Below are 23,366 nucleotides of genomic sequence, written 5' to 3'. Positions count from 1 at the left end.
ACAGGGTACTAAGTGATAGCCTTGGACCCTCTGAGGAACAGGGACAGGCTGTCCACAGACTCCCCCCTGCCCCAGAGCTGACATTTCAGACACAGGCAATAAACAAAACTATAATTTTGGAATGTATCTGGCAATGGACACACGGTCTTAGGCCACTGAAGATGGGCCTTAATAAAATGTTCTAGGCTGTTATTGAACATGATGGCCTTCAAAGATCCTATTTCTTTGTCTCCATTCCAAAACTAGAAATTACTGGAGAGAAGGATTCTGAACCTCTGAAATTGTCCCTCACATTATGACTGCATTGGGTATATGTCACGTTTTTAATTGCTGTCACAAAAATCTCAGACAGAGGCTACATAATGGAGGAGGACTTGGCTTTGATCACAGCTAACAGTTCACTGTGCTTGTACAGTACACTGAGAGCTTTCAGCATGGCTTTCTTCCATTTTGGCTGATCAGGAAGCAAGGGCAGGCTATATTTTGGAAGGCTTATGCTAGACGCCAGTGTCTGCTAGCTAAGCCTGGTGTCCCAAAGGTCCCATGTTCACAGGGTACCAGTTGGAAGGCAGGGGTCCCAACACAGGGGCCTGTGGAGGGGTTCACCCTGGAATCACAGTAGCTGGAAAGGCTGAAAACACTGGACTCCCAGGACAGTCTGCTGAGCCTTTTGGCAAGGAACAGTTGGAGCCAGTTGTTAGTGGGGACCTGGGCACTGCCAAAGTACCCAGCTTCTGCCTACATTAGGAGAAAATATGTGGTCTGTGCAACCTCCTGCTGGCGGGTTCCTGGCTTCAAGGGTGGGTGATAATTCACCTACAGTGATAGAAGACAGGTGTGGCATACAGAGATGCATTGCCTCTTATTCTGACGTCAGAGCCTACATGTTTATCACTTGGTGCTGTTTTCTAAGCCACTGTTTTGCACGCTCTTTGGTGATCTGTAAGCTGCTTGCCTCTTATTTGGCCTGGATTCCTTCTGGAGAGTAATTTCCAGCCCCTGGGGTAGTGACTGGTATGTGACACTCTGGTGATCAGAGTTTGGCCTGCTGTGTCAGTTCCCAGAGCAAAGGGGCCTTAGCATAGCAATATCTACATGGTACCTACGTATAGGTAGGAGAAGTCTGACTCCATCTGGGATCTGAGGACCTGAAAGAATAGGGCAGAGTATAGTCTAAAGGAAACAACCTTACTTCAGTTTCAGTGTACTTTTATTTATACTGGAATGTAGCACAGAGATCAGTGATCTTAGGAAGGTTGCTTGGATCACATGACCAGAAAAACATGTAAATAAATGCTAATAAGTACTTGCTAAATATTAACAGACAGAACAGCCCTTTTCCAGAACTTTCTCAAGACAAACCAATCTAAACACAATTGCTTGGCATGTACCATAGTGTGTGCATATCTGGTAAACAAAAGCAAGGCATAAAGCCATATCCAGATTCATGGTACACCGACCAGATTGGGTTCTATAACTACGTTCTGACATCCAACAAAAAAAAACCTGTCATATAAATTGAATGTTAATGTTTGTCACGGGAGGCATAGAATCATGTCCAAGAGCAATCCAGGGGACAAACTGAGGTAAAAGGCCCTCTGTCTTTTTCTCTGGAGCCTCTCTCACAGTTTCTCAAGGCATTGTTTTTCTCTATGGCTTATTTGTTTTGTTGATGATGACCAATAGCCTATGGCACCCAAAACCTAGCAGTCCAGCTAATAGGTGTGTCTGTGTGACCACTTCCTGGAGAGCATCGGACTCCGAGCCTAATGGGGACTGAGAGCAAACATGACTGGAAAAAGGACCAGCTTGGTGACAGAAAATGACTTCTGTAATCCAGTGGGCCCTGGGCTGGCCAAGACCATGGCTTTTATAATAGAGCACATTGACTTTAGTTAGTTTTATTTTTATTCTTTCTCTGTCTGTCTCTCTGTCTCTCTCTCTGTGTCTCTCTGTCTCTCTTTCTCTCTGTCTCTCTCTCTCTCTCTCTCTCTCTGTGTGTCTGTGTGTGTGTGTGTGTGTGTGTGTGTGTGTGTGTGTGTGTGTGTGTGTGTTTTAGAGGCGTGGGGGAGCGGAGGAAGGGAGACAGGGAGAGCGAGAGGGAAAGAGAGGGAGAGAGGGAGGGAGAGAGAACACATGTGTGCAGTGGTCCGTGTGTGGAGGTCAGAGGTCAGCCTGTGGGAGTGGGTTCTGTGCGTCCACCGTGTGTTCTCAGGGACACAGCTTGGGTTAGGCTTGGTGGACAGCGCCTTTGCTTGCTGAGCCCCATGTGGGATCCTCTTCCCTCTTCAAGCAGTTTCCTATCTGAAATGCAGCTCCATATGAGCATAGAGCTTTGCAGTTTTTCCTATCTGAAATGCAGCTCCACATGAGCATAGAGCTTTGCAGTTTTTCCTATCTGAAATGCAGCTCCACATGAGCATAGAGCTTTGCAGTTTTTCCTATCTGAAATGCAGCTCCACATGAGCATAGAGCTTTGCAGTTTTTCCTATCTGAAATGCAGCTCCACATGAGCATAGAGCTTTGCAGTTTTTCCTATCTGAAATGTAGCTCCACATGAGCATAGAGCTTTGCAGTTTTCCAGTAGGTTTGAGCATGCTCAGCAACTATTTTCATTACCCAGTAAGAGACCTAATGCTTATTACAAGTTACCCCTACTCTCTTATTCCCACTAATTCTGGTACCCATCAGTGTACTTGCTGCCTGTAGGTTAGCCTGTTGGGAGCATTCAGTGTACACAGAATAAAAAAAGAAGCTTGCTTTTTGTTTCTGTTACTCACGATGACACTTTTTGTTTCATTCGGGTAATAGCGTGTATAACAATGTTATTCTTTTTTTATGGTGGAGTAATTAACATTCTAGTGTGTGGAATATTATTAGAAGTTTTTGAGACTGGGTCTCTCATAGCTCAGACTGGCCTTGAATCCTCTCTTTAGCCAGGGATGACTTGGCATTTCTGATCCTCCTCGTTCCTCCTCTCTAGTGTTGGTACTGTAGACATACACCATTGTACCTGTCTCATACACTGCTCAGAGCTCCATGCATGCTAGAAGAGCCCTTTACCAATTGAGCTGTATTTTTGTACCATTGGAATGGAGCCCAGTGTCACCTGTATACCAAGAATGCTTACACAGTGGCCATGTGTTTGACAAACTGATTATCCATCTTTCTGGTCCATTCTTTATGATGGAGGAGTGCTGTCTCTGTACCTGCCCCCTTTCCATCTCTCTTGGGCTTTTGCCATTTTAAACACTATGGAGGGGTCTGTCTTGACTGAATCTCCACCTCTTCCAGGGGTGGTGCAGCTGTGGCTCCTCCACAATTTAACACTTTGCTCTGTTTGCAGGTGGCTCTGTCAACCTTTGCTGTCTTTGTGACTGTGGACGAGAAGAACATCCTAGATGCAAAGAAAGCCTTTGTATCCCTAGCCCTGTTCAATATCTTGCGCTTCCCACTCAACATCCTACCCATGGTCATCAGCAGCATTGTGCAGGTATGTGAGAGAGGGGGCCAGGAGGGTAACGTAGGGACTCTCAGAATCCTACCATGTTCAGCAGCAGCAGCCGACAGGTGTGTGTGGGACAGTGTGAACCAGGAGTGGACATGGGAGCTGTCACCATCCTCCTGTGGTCCTTAGCAACATTGTATAGGCATGTTGGTGGCAAGGAAGCAGGAAGGGTACTCCAACCCACGGTGTCCACAGATTCCTCAGCACCATTTGGACCCATGCTGCCCCACTGGTTTACTTGTGCAGCCCTGATCACACTTTCCCAAATTGCTCATGCTGTTGTATCATAGAGGACTCAGTAGAGCCCTGTGCGTGAATCTACTTACTATCCCAGCATGGCTCCTACCTCAGCAATAAGGGTCACTTGACTGTACTCTGAGAGAGAAACACATTTTCTTCCTTGGCACAGAATGTCTGGCTTTTTAATCCTAGGTTGGCCTAGAACTCTAGCCTGGATGAGAGGTGTGGATTTCATAGCAATACTTCCCTTTTAATCTCAAAGAATCTTTCGAGACTATTCTGTGTTCCTCTGGCCTCTTTAAGCTAGTGTTTTGAAAAACACATGTTTTGGTCTACTTCCTCAATTACTTATTTTGCTGATGGGTCCTGATGTGCTTGTTGAAAACGCTGAGGACCATCTTTCTCCCCCTTCCTGTTTCCATCCTTCCTTCCTGCTTTCATTCTTTCTGTGCTGAAGGATTTTTAAGCAAACCCAGACCCTTTGTCCTATATAAGTGCTGCGTCTGTTGTCTTTCCATAATTAGGACCCAGAACCCAGTAAGTTGTTGAGGTCAAACTCAGTCTGCCAGTACAGAGGTGGCTACCTTCCAAATCCCATTGCTCGAGAAAGCCCCTGCCCTTCATGTAGTGATTTCTGTGGGCGTCAGGTTTAATTCTAAGGCTGTGCCAGGCTCAGGGTGGCAGGTGGCCCAGATGCTATCAGGGTGACACACCCCATGCTTCTTCCTCAGGCCAGCGTGTCCCTCAAGCGTCTCAGGATCTTTCTGTCTCACGAGGAGCTGGAGCCAGACAGCATCGAGCGATGGTCGATCAAGGATGGTGGGTGCCCGTCTTCTACCCACTTTGACTCCTTATCCTGCCCTTTCCAGGGCCTGACTCTGCCCAGCTTGCCTGTAAGACCCAAGGTTTCACCTCTGCAGAGAGAACAGAAAGGGGCTTCCCTATTTATGTTGTGTCCTCTCCCCCCCCCCCCCACTCCTGCAATGTGTGTGACACTTTGGGCTTTTGATCCCTGATACTGTCCTGGGTGAGGGATCACACAGTTTCTGTTTCTCTCTGTGTCTGTGTACTCAGAGATTTATTTTCCTCATCCAGATCTTGGGAGTAAAAGTGCCTTTCATTGAATGTGTTTAATTGATTGATTGATTAATTGATTGATTGATTTACTGTTGTGGGGAACATGACTTCATATGTGCTAGGTGAGTGCTCTACTACTGAGCTACAGCCTCAGCCCACTTTTTACTTTTGGAGACAGGTCTGTGTTGCTCAAGCTGGTCAAACTTGGGCTATTCAGCCTCCTACATAGCTGGGAGTTCAGGGCTGTGCCACTAGGCCTAGCTAGTCATCCTGTGGATTTTATCCCAGGTTTATTTCTTAGACCAGTCGATCCTTCTGACTGACCCCTGAGTTGGGGTCTTGTTTGGGAGTCTCTAGGCAGCGTGCAGTCACTGTTAATAGCACCAGGAGAAGTGAGCCTTTTCTGGCATGTGTGTTTAGTTCAAATGCACCACTGTATCATGGCCCTTGGAGCAGGAGCCAAGGTCAGCAAACTTGCCTGAGGCTCCCAGAAGGGAAGTCCTTGGCTGAGATTTCTTGGTTACCTACTCTCCTTCCAGCCTTTGTTTTCAGGCCGCTATGTGCGTGTGCTTCCTACTGTAGTGATCCAGTGTGGTGTCTCTAGCACAGCCCTGGCTCGCAGGAGGAAAGAGATCCAGAGAGACTGGAAAGTGGTAGCACTGGGGCTCAAACCTGTACCCTCTGACTTATAGCCCAGAAAACAGAATTGATGACACTAACTAGCTATTGGTGATGAGATGTAGGTGTATGCAGTGGCAGGAGTCTTGTGGACCTTTGTAGGATATCAGCAGTGATGTGCAAGTCACAGGTTGCGGTTCTGTGAGTGGAGTGGCAGCTCACCCATGCCCTTAGCAGGTTATCACACTGGGTGTCCCTTGGAGTTCACAGTTCTTGTTGAGGACAACCTTATGACTGTGAGTGGTGAGTAGTGCCCCTCATAGTAGTCAGTCCAGTATGACAACAAAAATGATTTTCAGGAACATCCAAGTGTCTCCTAGGAAGACAGTTGTTCCTTTTTGAGAACTGCAGCCCAAGCAAGTGCTAGTTTTCTGTTGTCCTGAGGCTCTCTGGGTATGGGGCCAGCAAAATAGACTCCAGAGCCAAGGTAGCCACCCAGAGCTCCTAAAGCCAGGTTGTACAGAGTTCTTTGCAAGTGCCACTGAGCCAGGACCAGTGTTTCTGTTTCTGAAGTGTTTAATCACCTTGCAGTCCTGGTTGTCATGCCCCACTGAAGCTCAGTTTGCTGGTATAGTTTGACTGCAGCAGTTTCTGGCCAGTTTTTTGGAATGGCATACCTAGCTTCCTCTACTGTGAGGATACAGGTCCTGCTTAGTATGCACCTTGGTTTGAACCTCACCACAGTGAGAAAGAAGCCTTTTCGTCTTGGGGAAGCTGGGGTTAATTTCATTTAGCTACTAACCTCTTTGCTATGGATTTACAGCCTATCACTCTCTGGAAGTGTTTCTGGCAGCTAATTAAGGGACTAAAACATTAGAGACAGAAGCAAAAGTAAAGCAAGGGAAGAGAAATGGAGCAGGGTAGGATCCTCAGGAATCTGGACCTTATAATGTGGGCATTGGCCAAACTCCCACCCCTCCCCACCTTCCTGCAGCATGTCCTGTTTCTGAGCAGCCTTCTAGTAGATGTTGTTTTCAGTCGATTGTCACTGATCTGCTCGGAGGTGGGCAAAGGGAGGGAGCAGAAAGGGAGGATGTCAAGAGGTGAGAGAAAAAACCCTGGTTTTAAACTAGAGGATAGCCTAGGACATGGCGTGTGAGGAGGGTATGATAATACCCTGGTGGAGAGAGGTTTACATGAGGCTGCAACTTTTTCTCCTTGTCCTTGGCTCATGCTCAGCCTTCCCAGCCTGAGAAATGTGAGTGTGTCCCCAAGCATTGAATAACCAATGAGGTACTTCAGCTTTAGCAGAGGACCAGAATAGGGCATCTGTATGTGCACCTGTTGACTCCTGACATGTTGTCCCTAATGTTTTCCAGGTGGAGGGATGAATAGCATCACTGTGAAGAATGCAACCTTCACTTGGGCCAGGGATGAACCTCCCACACTGAATGGGTAAGCCTGGGACGTGGGCACACTGACACTGGTTCTAAATACTCTTTAACTCTATGACCCCAAATTTGCCTTTCTGAGCCTCAGTTTACCCATCTGGAATAAGGTCCAGTCACAGCTGCTCAGATTGTGGGGAGGAACAGCTCAGAAGGTGCTTGGTATAGGTGTCCCTTCTGATTGTGACAGGAAACCATGCTCCTGGACCACAAGGATAGTTTGGGGTTTGGGGCAGTGAGAAGGTCCGTTTTCAGGCAAAGCATGATCCAGAGTCTCCAGAGCCTGCAGAGCTCTGTTGTAACTGTGACTGGACTGGTGAACCAGTCTCCTTAAGGAATCCAAAACACAAGGCCAGTGCAACCCCTTTTTTGGAACCACATTTGTCATTTGTGCCCCTAAGCAGTTGTTCCTGACATGGCAGCTTGCCTGCTGTATTTTATCAAGCTTAGTACAGACTGTTCAGAGAAAGGAGTCTCTTCCTTTTTGATCCCACTAACTACTCAGGGTGTAAAGATCTTTCGCAGGGCTAACTTAAATCCTGCCTCCTTTATTTGTAATGCCTTTCTCTTTCCTTCGCCAATGCCCCACTGCCCTCATCTCTTAGGCATGTAGGGTTCCTGGCCTTTTGATCTGCTACTTTGAATCTCCAGTCTTTTCTGTTTAACCTTTGACTCCTCTTAGCCTATAAGAATATCCTGGTCTCCCCTAGGAGAAGGAAGGAGCTGCTTCCGGGGTGTTCTGCATACAGTGGTCCCATGACATTGCCCCTCACAAGTGCAGTAAAAAAGACTCAACAGCAATGAGTGTGTCAGGGTCTAGAGAGGGGACTCAGTAAGTAAAGATCTGAATGTGGTCCTTAGAATCCCTATAACAAAAGCTAGGCCTGGTGACACCATGTAATCCCAGTACTGGGGAAGCAGAAACAAGAAGACTTGTGTAGCTCAATAGGCTGTTTGGTGAGTTCTAGGCCAGTGATAGACCCTGTCTTTAAAAAAACAATGAATATGGTACCTGAGAAATGACACCTGAGTTTGCTCTCTACCTTGCACTCGTATGTGCATACACAGAAGAATCAAATAGTTGATCCCTGTAGTTAGCCAGCTTTAAAACAAGTGCCAGGGAAGGGACCCTGCTCAGGGGCCTGGAATGCTTGTGGCCGGTCTGGGCACAGAGACCAGTGTTGAGCTGTCAGGTGCAGGAGCAGCAGGGTCATACATGATAACAAGCTTCTGTGGCTGTAGCACTTACAGCTCTGTTTCCTCCTTTTCTTCTTCTTCTTCCTCTTCCCCTCCCCTCCCCTCCTCCTTCTCCTCTTCTCTTCTTCCTTTTTCCTCTTCTTCCTTTTTTTTTTTTTTTTGAGACCAAGCCTTACTATGTCATCTTGACTAGCTTGTAGCTCATGCAGACCATGCTGGCCTTGAACTTATACAGATACACCTTCCTCTGTCTCTTGAGTGGTGGAATTAAAGGTGTGGACAATCACTTCTATTTGTTATCAGGCCATTTCAAAGATGAGTATGGTACTGTACACCTGTAATCTCAGCACTTGGGAGGCAGAGGCAGAAGGAACAGGTGGGGTAGATCAACTTTGCTTACATAGTGAGTTGGCAGCCAACCTGGGCTATGTGAGACCTTACCTGTGTGGGAGTGGAAGGTTCTGGGGAGATAGTTCAGTCAATAAAGTGCTTGCTGTGCAAAATGAGGACCTGGGTGTAGCAATATGTGCTTGAGATCCCTGAAACTTACTGCCCAACCATCTTGGTATATTTGCAAAGCTCGTGGTAGACCTTGTCTCAAAAAAGTACAAGGCAGACAGAACCTGAGAAACAGTATTGACCTCTGGCCACCACAAGTATACACACAAACATAAAGACCAGAATTGGTAAGGTCATTCTGGAACTCAGCTCTGGTCTCTTTGTGCAGCCCTTCAATCTCTTGAATCTTTCTCCAGACCTGGCCTGTTACCCTGGTCTTATATCCTCTGGACTTTCTCAGCCTGTTCCAGGTACCTGAGAACTTGAGTTCACCTGGAGGTGGCTTGTCACTGGGGACAAAGTGTTGTGGAACCAGTGAAGTGAATACCTTCCATCAATTCTCTTGGGTTACATGTAACCCTTGGGTTTTGTGTTGGCCGGGCTTTGTGATGAATTTACATTGGGCCCCTGAGTCCATGGCCCACCTTGTCCCAGAGTCTTGGAGGTTTTCAGGCAGTGAGCAGCACAGCCAGTGGCCATTGGCTGCCTTCAGCAGGGAGGGTGTAGGACACTGTGCCATTTCAGGCTCCTTATTATTGTGTCCTTGCAGCATCACCTTCGCCATCCCTGATGGAGCCCTTGTGGCCGTGGTGGGCCAGGTAGGCTGTGGGAAGTCATCTCTGCTGTCAGCCCTGCTGGCTGAGATGGACAAAGTGGAGGGACATGTGACTCTCAAGGTAGGATGGGGACCAGAATGGGGAGAGATGGTCTGGAAGGAAGCCTCAGCCCAGTGTCTCTTACAAACTGTCAAAAGAAGCAGCCCCTCCCTTCTGCCAAACCCATTCTCTGCTCCTCTAAGAAGGCAAGATTTCAGTGACAGCCACTTCTTTCTTTGCCCAGTGCCTTGGCTAGTGTGATCCAGGGTAGCTGTTCAGTAAATGGGTTGTGGATGCTTAGATGTTCTGCCAAGGAGTGGGCATTGGTGGCTCTTGCCTTCCTTCTGAATTTGTCTTATTTCACTCTATCTGATATCCAGCCATAACCATTTTCCTGGCTGAATAATACTTTAAATGTGTGTGTGTGTGTGACACACACACACACACACACACACACACACACACACACACACACAGAGAGAGAGAGAGAGAGAGAGAGACAGACAGACAGACAGACAGACAGACAGACAGACAGACAGACAGAAGGGGGCTATTTGAGGGAGTGAGAAACCAAGAAAGGGAGGGGCACAATGGTGAATATGACCAAAATACAATGATATATCTGTCTGAAAATGTCAGGACAAAGGGAGGGAGGGGTGAAAACTCCGGAGGATATCCCAGCATTCCCTCAAGGAAGGATCCCCAAACCCCACTCTCACTTCAACCTGTAGTCTCTGTAGATAGAACGTCTGGCTTCTTTATTTTGAGTCTTGTAGATAGGGCATAACTTCAGTGCTGATTGATGTGGCTATAATAATTTTAGAACCTGGTGTAAGAAACACATTTGAAATCCCTAGTGTTACTTGAATTCTTAATACGGGCCTGGAGGGAAAGAGTGTGGATTTAGCAACTTTGAGGTCCAGTATGCTTTGAGTTGAGCTAAACTTTGTATGAGTAGAAGGCTGCTGTGAGAATGAGTCCCTTGGGGGCCTTTCTACCTGTGCTTTATTCCCTCAGAGGTCTTTGCCTGCAATGTAAATAAGATCCAAAGAGTTACCTGCAGCCTCTGGAGCAGCTGGAGATGAAAAATCAAAACAGTAACCTTTCCAACCCAAATATGCCTGTGCAAAGAAAATACAACTTGATTAATGTGAATACAAGCTCGTACCTAGACTGGGCAGATCTACCACTACACTATCCTATTCCCCAGCTGTGAAATCCCTGATAATTTGCAATTTCTCCATGCCATGTGCTTTAGCTCCGTCTTGCTCCTTCTCCTCCGACCCCCACTAGCTCCTCCTCTCTCTCCAACTTCCCTTCCCTTGCCCAGTTACCAGCTTGCTCTCACCTTTATTTTACAAATTAAATGGGGAGAAGGTTCTGATGAAGTCCCCTGAGTCCTGAGTAGTGACTAGGCAGCCTTCCTGGGGCAGTGGAATTAGCATCAAAATACAAATAACTCCTGGGCAAACCACAACAAAACCCCAACTATTTTACTTCTTCTAGCTTGCTGTATGTTTGTCATTTGCATCCTCTTCCCCTGGGAACTCAAGTTTGGGGATGTGGCCTTGGTTTCATTTCAGTCCAGATCCTTCCCTTGCTGGTTCAGTGCCCTTTTGAAGTAAGCGGACAGCATCTCGGTCCAGAAAAATATTTGGTGTTTCTTCCCAGCAGTGGGTGGACAACAGGCCCAAGGTTGACAAAGGGAAATTGCTTGCCATTAGATCCATGCCGCAGTTTGTTCCACAGTTCCTGGGTTCCCACTATCCCAGGCATTGGTGTTCTGTGACCAAGAACTATTTATAGCTGGTGATTTCAGAATGTCAGTTTTCCCCAGTGTCTTGGTAAACATGGCCTGTGGCTCAATATCTTGTGAGCCTGACAGTTGGGGTGCCTGACACTTGAGGTTCATAGAAACTGGAATGTTTAAATAGCAATTTGGGTCCTTTTTCTGAGAGTTTTAGATACAGATTTAGGTCATTGATTTCTAGTCCCTTACTTTAGAATCTTTTGTGGCTTTCTATCACCTTTTTTGATAAAAGTGGACATGATACCAACTGTGTGTGAACTGGTCCCTCTCACCTTCTGTCCTGCCTGTCCTGCCTACACCTAAGTCGCCCTTGTCCAGGGAAGCTGGTCTTTCTGTCCCTTGAAGGAGTTGGATTCTTTTGTTCCTTGTCCATGTTATTCCAGTAGATCAGTGTCCTTGTCCTTGTAGTTTGTGTTTGGGCAGTTGGTTCTTTTCGCAGGCAGGTGTCTGCTGTTGCCCTTTTACCAAGTCTATCTGTCTTTCCTTTCCACTGCCTGCCATACAGGGCTCCGTGGCCTATGTGCCCCAGCAGGCCTGGATTCAGAATGACTCTCTCCGAGAGAACATACTGTTTGGGCGCCCCCTGCAGGAACATTGCTACAAGGCGGTGATGGAAGCCTGTGCCCTCCTTCCGGATTTGGAAATCCTTCCCAGTGGGGACCTCACAGAGATTGGTGAGAAGGTGAGTATGGCATGGGTACAGCTTGCAGCATCAGCTGCTGCTGTGTAACAAACAGGTGCACACTTTTCAGGACCTTTCACACAAAATGCTGTCCTCCTGTTAGTGCTGTCAGGACCAGCTGTCTCTAGCCTGTGGCTGTGCTCCTTTTGTCAAGCCATGTAAGTTTGGTGAGGGTCTATATCATATGGCTCTTGGTATGGTAGTCTGAGTTGAGATGTCAGTGGCCACCTAAGTGGGAGCCTTTCACACAGTGGTGTAGTGTCTAAGAGAATAAAAACCAAAGGTATTCTGTGCTTTGCTACATACTGTACCACCCACAGGACAAGACATTAGAAGTGGCTTCCCTTGGCAGTCACACAGTCGCGTAGGGAATGTGTATCTGAGTGATGATGGACACAGCTCTAGACCAGCTGGCACCCACTTCTTCACTCCGCTACCGTCCTAACATTTTCAACCTAACATATCTGTCTAGCAGCTCACGAGGGGTTTGTTCTGATTCCTAATGCATTGGTAAGGAAAGGGAAGCTCAGGGACGCTTAGAGGACTTGCCTGATGTTGAGTCCCATGGGAAAGAGACTCTTAAATCTGTCCTGTCACCTGTTTTGCTATCACTTTTGAAGAGGGCCTTATGTGTGCTTCTCAGCCCATTTGCTCCAGTGCAAGTGATTGTCTTGTGTATGTGCTGGATGTGCAGCCACCCATGGTGACAGGGACCTCTTGGGAGAGCCGAGTTTGTCTCCTGCCAAGGATTCTTTCACCAACTTGCTTACTTGATGCATGGTGTCTTTTACTTGGCATGGACCTGGAGATCCTTTGGTTTGGCTAGTACCCTTGTTTATACAGGTTGGAGGTGCCAGGCAAACTGAAGGGTCTAAATATTATGTGGGATCTAACGCAGGATTGCCAGGGTCTTCAAAGCAAGCAGAGGGTGGGTCAGCAGCCAGCTTATCAGCCTTATCCTGGTTTATTAATGCTGGCATGTAGCACTTGGAGACACTGTCCCCTTCAAGTCTCAGTGCCAAAGTTAGGTGGGAGTCAAGGATTGACTGATTTTGTGAACTGCATCTTCTTCAAGTCAATAAGCTGAGATCAAAGGGACCTTTTTAGCTGGGCCTCTCATCCCAGCATGCAGGAAGCTGAGGTAGGAGAGTCATGAGTTTGAAGCAACCTTGAAATCTTAGGCCACCTAGTAAGATCCCATCTCAAAATAAAATATTAAAAATGGATAACAGTGTGACTTAGTGGTAGAATACTTGTTTAGTATGGGCAAAGGCCCTGGCAATACCCCTAGCACTGTCCATATGCACCCCTGCCACACACACCCACCCCCCGCAAAAAAAAACAAAAACAAAAACAAAACAAAACAAAACAAAAAAAACCATGGGAGCTGGCTACTAGGGTCAGCCTTGGCACAGGTTGGGGCAGTTTACTCAATAGGTGTCATTGGGTGTTTGAACTGTACATGACCACGATGTTGGTCACTCGTTGTTGCGAGTGGGTTGTTGCTGCTCGGTGTTGAACCCTTCCTCTGTGAGTTGAGTGCCCTAGGTGCCGTCAGCTTTGCTATGTGACTTTAATAAGAATGGTAGCTCAGAGTGAATCTCACCACAGAACACTAACAGTAATAGTAGCTATGTCAGCTACAACATAATAATATAATAGGCATACAAATAATAATGTCTTTGCCATCCATGCTGTATCTTCTATAGACTCTTCTATAGGCTGATGAGTTTCAAAATGTCAAAAGCTGCCACCTCCTCTTTCTTGTGGCAGTATAAGCCCTAGTATAGACTGGGCACATGTTCTGTAACTGAACTGTACCCCTAGCCCTCCTTGCCATCTTCCTGCCTCTCAGCCTCTGATCAGCTGGGCTGAGAGATGTGCCAGCAGGCCTGACTGTCTACTGCCCTTCCCTGAGCACTTGCTGGGGTTCATGTACCCCAATCAGCAGCTCTTCTGTCCCCATTCTTGTTTTATATGGTTCTGGGGTCTTGAGGATCCCAAGAAATCCACTGTTCTCACTGTCTTCTAGGGTGTGAACCTGTCGGGGGGCCAGAAGCAGCGTGTGAGCCTGGCTCGGGCTGTGTATTGTAACTCTGACATCTACCTCTTGGACGACCCCCTCTCGGCTGTGGATGCACATGTTGGGAAGCACATCTTTGAGAAGGTGGTGGGTCCCATGGGCCTACTGAAGAACAAGGTATTCTCCCAGGGCCAATACTTCAGTTGATTGGCAATGTGGCTTTGGACAAGTCTTTGATTCTTGGGCTTGCTTTCATGCTTCCTCTGTGTGTGTGTGCGCGTGGCATGTACAGTATGTATATACTGGTTTGCATATACGTATGTGTATACAGGTGGAAGGCAGAAGTCAATCATGGTTGTCCTTACTCAGGTACCATTATCACCTTGTTCTTTGAGACAAGATCTCTTCCTGAACCTCGACCTCATTGACTAAAGCTATGCTGACCCTAAAGATCCTTCTGTCTTTTGTCTCTGCCTCCCTGATAGCAGGATTGTAGGGGTGTGCCACCATGTCTGACTTTTTCACATGGGTTCTGGGGATCAAACTCAGATCCTTGTGTGACAAGTATTTTATGAACCGAGCCATCTGCCAGCTCTCCAAAGACAGGTGTCCTACCAGGTCTTTATAAGGTGAGCTGTTCGCCCCATATGTATTGATTGCCTCACTGGTTAAAGGAAATTTCTTCCTCATGAGGGCATCCAGATCTTGAGTATGGCTGTTGTCCTTCTCCATGATAGGTTTGAGGCTGAGGGTAGAGCTTGAGGTAGGAAGATGGCTCAGCCGGCCTTAGCCAGGGAGGAAATAGGCTGTGATCCTGGTTTGGTTTTGTTTTTTAGAGCCATGGAGGAGCATCCTGACACTTCTCTCCTAATTATAAAGTAGCAATGTGTGTAGAAAGGAGTGCTGTGGTTTCAAAAACCCAGGAAACCCAAAGCAAGTATTCCTACCTTTCCCCTTAGAGGTGGTGTGCTGTGTGTATCAACTGTTAAACCGTGACCATACCACCTAGCTCTTCAAGAAGAGATTGGTTATCATCTATTGATAGTCTAATATACATGCCTTTGCCCAGCATGGCAAACAAGCAGGACTGTGCAGCATAGACCAGTTTTGTGATGGGTTTAGGCTGGGTGGATAGGGAGAGTTCCTGTCTAAAGCATAAACATCAGAGTTAGGCATGGTGGTGTGTGCCTGCTAGCCCAGCACTGAGGAGGCTGAGATGGGAGAGTTGGGCTAGCCTGGCCTATGCAGCAAGAACTTACCTTAAAAGACAAGGGCTAGGGATGTAGCCTTGTAGTAGGGTGCCTGCCTAGTATGCAGAGGCTTTGAATTTAGACCTCAGTACTGCAAACACACAATGGGCTATCTAATGCAGGTAGTGTGGTGGCCTCTCTATCTCCTCATCCATACTCATAGCTTTTGTCTTCCTCTTAGAGTTTCCTTCCCAAATAGTCTTTCCAACACTGCTTACCATTCTCTCTATGCTGTACCCCCCTTACCCCAATACTGCTTCTATGCGTGTGATTCTTTTTGTGTCTATCCCTGGAGACCAGGCAGGATTCTATTATTTTCTCTGTCTCCTGCTGCTCCTGCCTGAAACAGGGTGAGTCCTGCTGAGAGAGAGAGAAAGAGAGAGAGAGAGAGAGAGAGAGAGAGAGAGAGCGCATGAGAGAGGGGGGAAGGAGGAAGAGGGGAGAGGGTAGAAAGAGGAGAGAGAGAGAGAGAGAGAGAGAGAGAGAGAGAGAGAGAGAGAGAGAGGAAGGAGGAAGGGGGAGGGGGAAGAGGGGAGAAAGAGGGGAGAGAGAAAGAAGAGAGAGAGAGAGGGAGGGAGGGAGGGGAGGAAGGAGGAAGGAGGAGGGGGAAGAGGGGAGAAAGAGGAGAGAGAGAGAGAGAGAGAGAGAGAGAGAGAACTTCTAGTTTTAAGGAGGTTCTGACAGTGTTTCCTCCACAGTACTGATGGGGCCAGGTCTATGTTTTACCCTCAGACACGGATCCTGGTCACCCATGGTATCAGCTACCTGCCCCAAGTGGATGTCATCATTGTCATGAGTGGCGGCAAGATCTCAGAGATGGGATCTTATCAGGAGCTGCTAGACCGGGATGGGGCCTTTGCTGAGTTCGTGCGCACCTATGCCAACACTGAGCAGGACCTGGCTTCAGAGGATGACAGTAAGAATGGTAGGGGACTTTCAGGAGTTGGCCTTGGTCATTATAGCTGCTTATGGAAAACCTGCACTCTAGGGGTGCAGTTCATGAAGGTATTAGGTGACAAGAACGTCTGGCTTTTGGAGACCAATAGGTAGGTCAGGTTAACCTTGCAGATTAAGTACAGAGGGTTTTGGTTTTGTGACCTCAAGGTAAGTCTCTATTCTTTCTGTAAAAGTACTTTCTCCTGTGGGCTTTCGGTTCTTCAATCTCTAGAAAGGGGATAAAAATATATTTTCTCTATTCCTCAGGGGGCTGAGTACTAGTGATAACCATGGTGTAGCTTAGGACACACCGGGCTCATAGGACATGGCCTAATGTGGAGAGTGTGAACACTCATGGTGGCCATGTTCCTCAGAACTTTGTGGCCTGGAGATTGTCTGACCTGTGTTGGTCTCTCCCCTCACCCCTACTCCCAAAGAGCAATGTGACAGCAGGGGCAGCCTGGCATGTCCTGGTGACTAGTGTAGTCTTGGGCATCTGGGATGTCCTGATAGCTTGATAGCCTCAGCTCTACTGCTCCTCTGACACAGAACACAGACCAGGCCATTGCAGCTACCTCACCTACTGTCCTGGGTTCTGCTACTGGCCTGAGTTTTTGGTGCCAGTTCAATCTGTTCCTGCAGACCTTATTGCTGGGGGAGTTAGGAAGGAAGTGCCAGGCTCTGTCAGCCTAGGTCTCTCTGTCAGTGAGTCAGGGACCATTTTGCAGCCTTCTCAGTAGCTTCTTATTCTATTAGTCACATAAGCTCTCCTCAGAGGACTCTGGTTACCTGCATCTTAGGAGCAGTGGCTTTAGTTGACTTGCACAGAGATGATGCCACGCCAGCATCTGTCTCGCAGCCCACAGGGACACCCCATCGATCTGCACATCTTTCTTTGGTTAAAGCTATTGTAAAATGTTTGAAACTTGTTTGAAAGCTTCCCACCTAGCTGTAGCCTCTCTGGGACCTGTCTGCTATCCCACATGTCTCCAGACAGATCTCAGGTAGATGGTCCTCAGACGGAGCTGCAGAGCCACTTCAGTTTCCCAGGAGTAAAAGTCTCATCAAAGTGGCAACCTCCAATCTCAAGGACTGGCCTGTGAGCTTGGTGTCACTAAGAAAAAAGATGTTTGCTGTCCACTCACCTGGCCATTTGAACATTTTTGGAGCACCTACTGTGTATGAAATACTTATGCTTTCTTAGCTCATATTGCATACCCTCCACTGAGAGCAATTCCTGTGTCAAGAGCTTTGCGGCTAGGAGTTGACTGTAGGCTGTGGATTGTGCTGTGCTTAGGCCTCTCAGTTTATCTTCACATCCCTCACTTCTCCATCCATCTGATCCTCCTGCCAAATGCTGGGATTACAGGCATGTTCCACCATGCCTGGCTAACAGCCACCTCTTTGTGGAGAAAGCAGTGAAGTGGAATTTGGGCTTCTTGACTGCACTGTGTCATATCTTGGGTTTAGTAAACTTCCTGAAGATTCTATCCCAGACATTGTAACAGTCTAAGGGTGGGGGTGAGGTATTCATATGACCTTTATAGGAGGACACACACAGTTCAGGTTCGGTGATAAGATAACATGAAAATCCCCCTCCTAGCAGGCCTTAAAATGTAGAAGTAGAAGACAGATTGATCAGACCAGGGATTCAGCATAGGCATTGGGAGCCTGAGGAGATGACAGGCATTGGGAGGAGGCAACCCAGAGACTATGTAGGCATATGCAAAGGCCTGAGGACCAGCTTGATTTAAGACCTGGACATGAGGATACAGTGGTCAGGCTAGACATTGAATCAGGGTAGGTGATAGGAAATGAGACAGTGAGGTGCTCACTCACCCAGAAGGACCTTGAAGGAGTCGGTTTGAATTTCAGTCTAAACTTAGTAGGGAACTCTTACTATTTATTTTTTGTTTTAAGTGTATGTTTGCGTTTGTGAATATGAGTACACTGTGTGTGAATATCAGTACACTGTGTGCAGGTGCCTGTGGAGACCTGAGGGAGTCAGATCCTCTGGAATTGGAGTAATATACCTTTGTGAGCTGCCATTTAGGTGCTGAGAACTGAACCCTGGTCCTCTGCAAGATCAGCAGGTGCTCTTAACCGCCAAGCCACATCTCTTGGCCAAATGAGTGAAGTCTTGAATCCTTGAATGTCAGAGAAGAAACATCTGTCTAAGGGCATAGAGTGACTGACAGCAGGGCAGGTCCCACGTTTGGTCTTATGTTAGGGGAGTGGGGCCCATTTCGTTATCAGCATTCGGGTATTACCAGTGGCTCCTAGAGGTCCCCCCCCCACCCCCAGTAGAGGACCGGACTGCTGGAGGTTAAGAAAGGGTCTCATTTTGTAGTCCTGGATGGCTTGGAACTTTCTGTGTAGATCAGGTGGGCCTTAAATTCAAAAAAAGCCCCATTTTTAAAGTGGTAGGATTAAAGACGTGTGCCACTATGCCCAGCATATCATAGTGGTTTTTAATAAATGTCATAGTAAGATGCCAGGATTATAGGTACCTCTTATCGTAGCACTTAGGAGGCTAAGGCAGGTAGATCACTGGGAGTTTGAGAAAAAAGCTTTATTGAGCTATAATTCATACCAACCTTATGTCCATTGAATTTGTGTCAACTGGTGTTTGTTAACATACTGTCTTGTAGCCACAATGATTAACTTTAGAGCATTCTGGTCACTTCAGAGGAAAACCAAGTGTCCCCATTCCTTGGCAGGCACTCCTGTACTCTTGTCTGGTCTGCTATGAACTTTTCATGCCTGCAGTATGGTGTTTTTGCCTGCATCCAGCCTCATATTTTTAAGGCTTGTCTGCATCGCAGCCATACCTCCTTCCGTGGTTGCATAATTCTCCATTGTACTGTACTGTATTTTAGTCTTACAGTTGCTTATCCACGGGGGTGGGGACAGGGATTGCTTCTGCTTGTTGGCTGTTGCTAATTATTTCTAGTGGTCTGAAAGAAAAGCTACAGTACTATAATCCCAGCCGCTGGGAGACTGATGGAGGACTCTGAGTTTGAGGTTAGTGTGTGCTGGAGAGACAGTGAGGCTGTGTCTTGAGGAAGAGTAGAAGCTATGTCTTACTTTTTCCCTGCGTGACGGCCTGCATTCTTGTTGGTCTTCCTATCTGATTGGAATGAGTTTTTTCTGCCCTAAGTCTGGCCTGTTTGTTCTCAGGCAGAATTGGCCTTACCTCTTAGCACAAGTGATAGATTGTGGCAATCTCTGTCACTGTATTTCATTTTACCATTTCCAACTTGATTAGTAAGAGTGAAACCCTTACAAACCCTGAAACCCTGTTTGTGAAGGCAGTCTGTCTGTCTCCCCCTTGTTTTGCCCCCAAACCCAACTGTGAGGGCCCTTTGTACACAACATGGAGGACTGTTTGTTTTTTAGTTGCCTTTTTTATGTTAAAACATTGTTCTATGTTTATTCAGTGTGTTTGTGTATGTGTGTGCACATGTATGTATGGCACTCAGGACAACTTGTAGGGATTCAAACTTAGGTCTTCAGGCTTGGCAGCAAGCGCTTTTATTCACTAAACCCTCTCCTTGACCCCAGTTTCTTATTTTCTATGCATGCCACTTTATTTGGCAGTGAAAATACTTCATTCCTAGCCCAATGGCTCCTTTCCCCAGTTCAGCCACCCTGCCTCCTGCCAGGTGTAACATGGACTTGTCTCACCCAGTCCAGGCAGGAGGATCACAGGTTTGAAGACAGTTTAGGCTCCTGTTTCTTGCCTTGGGAAACCAGAGACTCCCTACTTCTTGGCCATCATCCTAACCAGCTGATGCAGAGGGTTCCTCCCGCAGGGCACAGTTCCCTCAGCAGCTTCCTGTCTTTCTCACACCTTGAAATGTTGGGAATGATGCTAGAGGTGCTGAAATCGTACAGGTCTGTTTGGGGGCAAAAAAGAAAAAAAGTAAGGGGCAGTTGAGCTATCCCCTCAGAGGAGGCTACCTTACTGAGTACAAGAGCTATTGTGATTCTTTAGTGTCTGCTTGAGGGAGGCGGGTGATGGTGTGGGAAGGGGACAGTGCCTGGCTTGTAGAGTCAGTGACCCTAACTTAGTGCTAGGAGAGACTCCAGAGATGTTTTGTGACTTTCATTTGTTAATGTGTTCATTTTAAAATTACTGGTAAGTTCAGTGGGCAAGCGTGTTTGCTCTGATGAGATCTGAGTTAAGACTCTCCATTGCCACTGTGTGTCTTCAGAGATCCCTGTGCGGATTGAGCTATAAAACCACCTGAATAGAAGAGCCGAGCTTGTTTGCCTGTTTCCCTCAGGTTTTGCAGCAAATGTTCATGGACTCTGAGGGCAGGAGGTGGCTGTTCTGACCCCTGGAGGCACTGGAGGGTCAGTTTCACTTCCTCACTGGCTGTCACTTGTCAGTCATATTATCTCTCATCAGAGGTATACAGAGTGTCAGCTGTATTGAATAGTGTCCCTTTCCAGTGTTGTCCTGGTGTATGTGGTACACCAGGAGCTGGGAGTAGAACGACAGATAAAAACTAGTGTGTGTTCTAGACTCTGGCAGGAAAGACAGACTAAATTATAAAGAATGTCATGGTGCTATCTGCATTAGTGAGGGAGACTAAAGGACAGGACGCACCCAGAGAAAAGGTCCCACACTGCCCTGAGGCAGTGTCCAGGACACACAGGAGCTGAGTAGCCTTGTTCACCTGTGTGCAGCTGGCCCAGTGGAAGGGTCTGTCACCTTCTGTTGTCACTCCTTCCTGAGCCTCTAGTTTGTCATCCTTTTCCCGACAGCAGCTCTTTCCAGGCTCATCCCCCACAGTGTGTGGATGGAACTCAGGGCTTTGCTTGTGCCAAGCCAGTGCTCTGTGAGCTATACCCACCTTCTCTTTTCTTCTTTATTGCCTATGCTGGAGACCAAACCCAGGCCCTGGTGCAGGTTGGGCCAAACCTGTAACTGAGCTGTACCCCCAGCCCTCCTTTTCCTTTCCATGTTGAGATGTTGCCCAGACTGGCCTTGAACTTGCGGTCCTCTTGACTCAGTCTCAAGAGTAGTTGGAACTTTAGGTCTGTGCACCACCATGCTTGGCTTTCCTGCTTTCTTGATGATTAAGCATAATTGGAGCTTTTGCAGGAAGTTTTGAGCCAAGGCTGCACCCTGCCCAGGTGGGATGGGGAAACTGAAGCCCACTTTACCTCTTCAGTCTCGCAGGTGAGTTGAGTAGAAGCACAGAGAAGGCATTGCCTGTGGCTCTTAACATTTTTCCTAAATCTCATGACTTCCAGGCAGTGAAGTGGTAGCTGAGGAAGGTCATTAGCATCTGGGCTATGGTGCTGGGCTGTAGTCATCCTGAGCTAGTCACTGTTGGTGGGAATTTGGGATGCACTAATTTCACCTTGAAGCTTTGGGGGTGACTCTGGGATATATTTCCAAATCTGAGCTTGCTTATCTCCCAGGTCAAGTGACTTTGGCCAGCATACTTCACAGAGGTCATGGAGGGAAATGCTGGGCACATAACAGAAAGATAAGGAAAAGATGGGGTTCAAAGGCTGTTTAATACAGCCCTGTGCATGAAGGGTAATGCAGGTGACTTTGGGAGTGTAGGAGGAGTGTTACAGTTTGTATTTGCTCAGTCCAGGAGGTGGCACTATTAGAAGGTGTGGCCCTGTTGGAGTAGGTGTGTCACTGTGGGTGTGGGCATTGAGACCCTCATCCTAGCTGCCTGGAAGCCAGTATTCTGCTAGCAGCCTTCAGATGAAGATGTAGAACTCTCAGCTCCTGTACCATGCCTGCCTGGATGCTGTGATGTTCCCACTTTGATGATACTGGACTGAACCGCTGAACCTGTAAGCCAGCCCCAATTAAATGTTTTTCTTGTAAGAGTTGCCTTGGTCATAGTATCTGTTTACAGTAGTAAAACCACAACTAAGACTAGGAGTATCCTGCAGCAAAATCTGATAGCTGTACTGGGGGCCCCACTCTCTTATATGCAGCAGTGTGGAGTTGGGGTTAGACCAAGGGCTCTGAGACAGGTAACGGAACCTACTCAACCTATTTTAAACAAAGACTTGTATGGCTCTCCAGTCAGTCAGAGACCTGGGGATGGAGTGGAACTGAGGCCTCTAGGCAGAATCTGCTAGGACAGAGGAATGGAGTGGTCCTTGATCTTATGACCACAGGAGGTCATGAGGGTCTCAAGAGAGGAATTCCGACAAGCACTGCCTGGGCAAAGGAACATTGGGTAACAGGGAGAAGTGGGCAAGATCTTAGATTCCCTCTTGCACAGTTGAGCCCCAAGAAAATCCAGGTGGACCATCAGCTCATGGATACCTGGTAGGTGGAGAAGGAGCCACCACAGAAGTTCCTCTGGAGCCACTGAGGCAGGGGCAGGAAGGATAGGGGTATACCATGCATGCATGATTGTACGTGCTTGTGTCTGGGAAGTCTTGCTTATTATCTTTCATCGTAGTTAACATGACTGTTTTGGGGTTTGTGGCTTTCAAAAACAAACAAACAAAAAAAAAAACCAAAAAACAACAAAAAAAAAAAAACCCAAAAAACCAAGAAGCAGTGGCTGTGCTGTGGAGCTAAAAGTGAATCTGGTACTGGCTTAAAAGCATGAGGACCTGATTGTCACTCCCAGACACATATAAAACGTCAGGTATGATGTGTACTTATAAACTCAGCACTAGACAAATGAAGATAGGCAGATCCTGGGCCTCACTGGCCAGTCTGGCCTAGTCACTGACCCCAGGATAGGAGAGACCCTGACTCAGAATTAAAATGGACAGGACCTGAGCAACAGCAGTTGAGATGATGTAACCTCTGTCCATGTGCATCCAGACAACAATGTGTTGGTGTGTTTTTAAAATTATTTCATTGGGTTCTAATATCTCAACCTCCCAACCCTTATTTTACCCTAATTTCTACCAATCCCTCAACATTAGGTAGGAGAGAAAGAGGGGAAAGTAGACCTAAACCTCTATAAGCTACTTCCTGCTGATTAGGAGCAAGTTCAGTCTTCGTTGTTAGAATATCCAACAGCTTAGCAAACCAGCAGTCCATCAATAGCAAATGTAACAGCAGTGGGGCAGAGGGGTGTGTGTGTGTGTGTGTGTGTGTGTGTGTGTGTGTGTGTGTGTGTGAACAGTGGCAGCAACTCCTGCCTTCTTAGGAGCCCCTTCCACCCCTCTTGGGGCTCTAGCATTTATTCCCTGTTGAGAGCCTCCAGAATTAAACTATCTGTAGCTGGCAAAAATTATGCCCCTCTTTGAGCGTGAGACAGTCATAGTTAATGGCTGTGGATAATCTGAAGCAGCCTCATATCCCACACCTGAGATTAAAACAAAGATGTATTCATAGAACATAAACTGGGTTTTTAAAGAAGCCAAACTCTTACTACAGACATGTGTATTCACAAGATAACATACCAAAATAAACATA

The 23,366-nt window shown here is 47.2% G+C and overlaps 1 protein-coding gene across 30 annotated transcripts in view; it reads left to right on the top strand.

Annotated features, from left to right (window-relative positions):
* Abcc1 (ATP binding cassette subfamily C member 1) overlaps positions 1-23,366 on the top strand; it is a 126,153-nt gene that overhangs the window by 82,212 nt on the left and 20,575 nt on the right. For 14 of the 30 annotated variants that reach the window (XM_087569738.1, XM_087569737.1, XM_087569733.1 and 11 more), the window contains 7 exons: positions 3,347-3,493; positions 4,480-4,567; positions 6,823-6,898; positions 9,197-9,323; positions 11,558-11,734; positions 13,767-13,934; positions 15,740-15,932. In XM_087569738.1, coding sequence (XP_087425864.1) covers positions 3,347-3,493; positions 4,480-4,567; positions 6,823-6,898; positions 9,197-9,323; positions 11,558-11,734; positions 13,767-13,934; positions 15,740-15,932 — 976 coding nt within the window. The remainder of the gene's footprint in view (positions 1-3,346; positions 3,494-4,479; positions 4,568-6,822; positions 6,899-9,196; positions 9,324-11,557; positions 11,735-13,766; positions 13,935-15,739; positions 15,933-23,366) is intronic. The other 16 variants (XM_087569739.1, XM_087569732.1, XM_087569736.1 and 13 more) reach the window with 3 other exon arrangements.

The sequence above is a fragment of the Rattus norvegicus genome, chromosome 10 (assembly GCF_021556685.1).
Source record: "Rattus norvegicus strain SHRSP/BbbUtx chromosome 10, alternate assembly SHRSP_T2T, whole genome shotgun sequence".
Lineage (NCBI taxonomy): Eukaryota > Metazoa > Chordata > Mammalia > Rodentia > Muridae > Rattus > Rattus norvegicus.
This window is presented reverse-complemented; position numbering and strand designations above follow the sequence as displayed.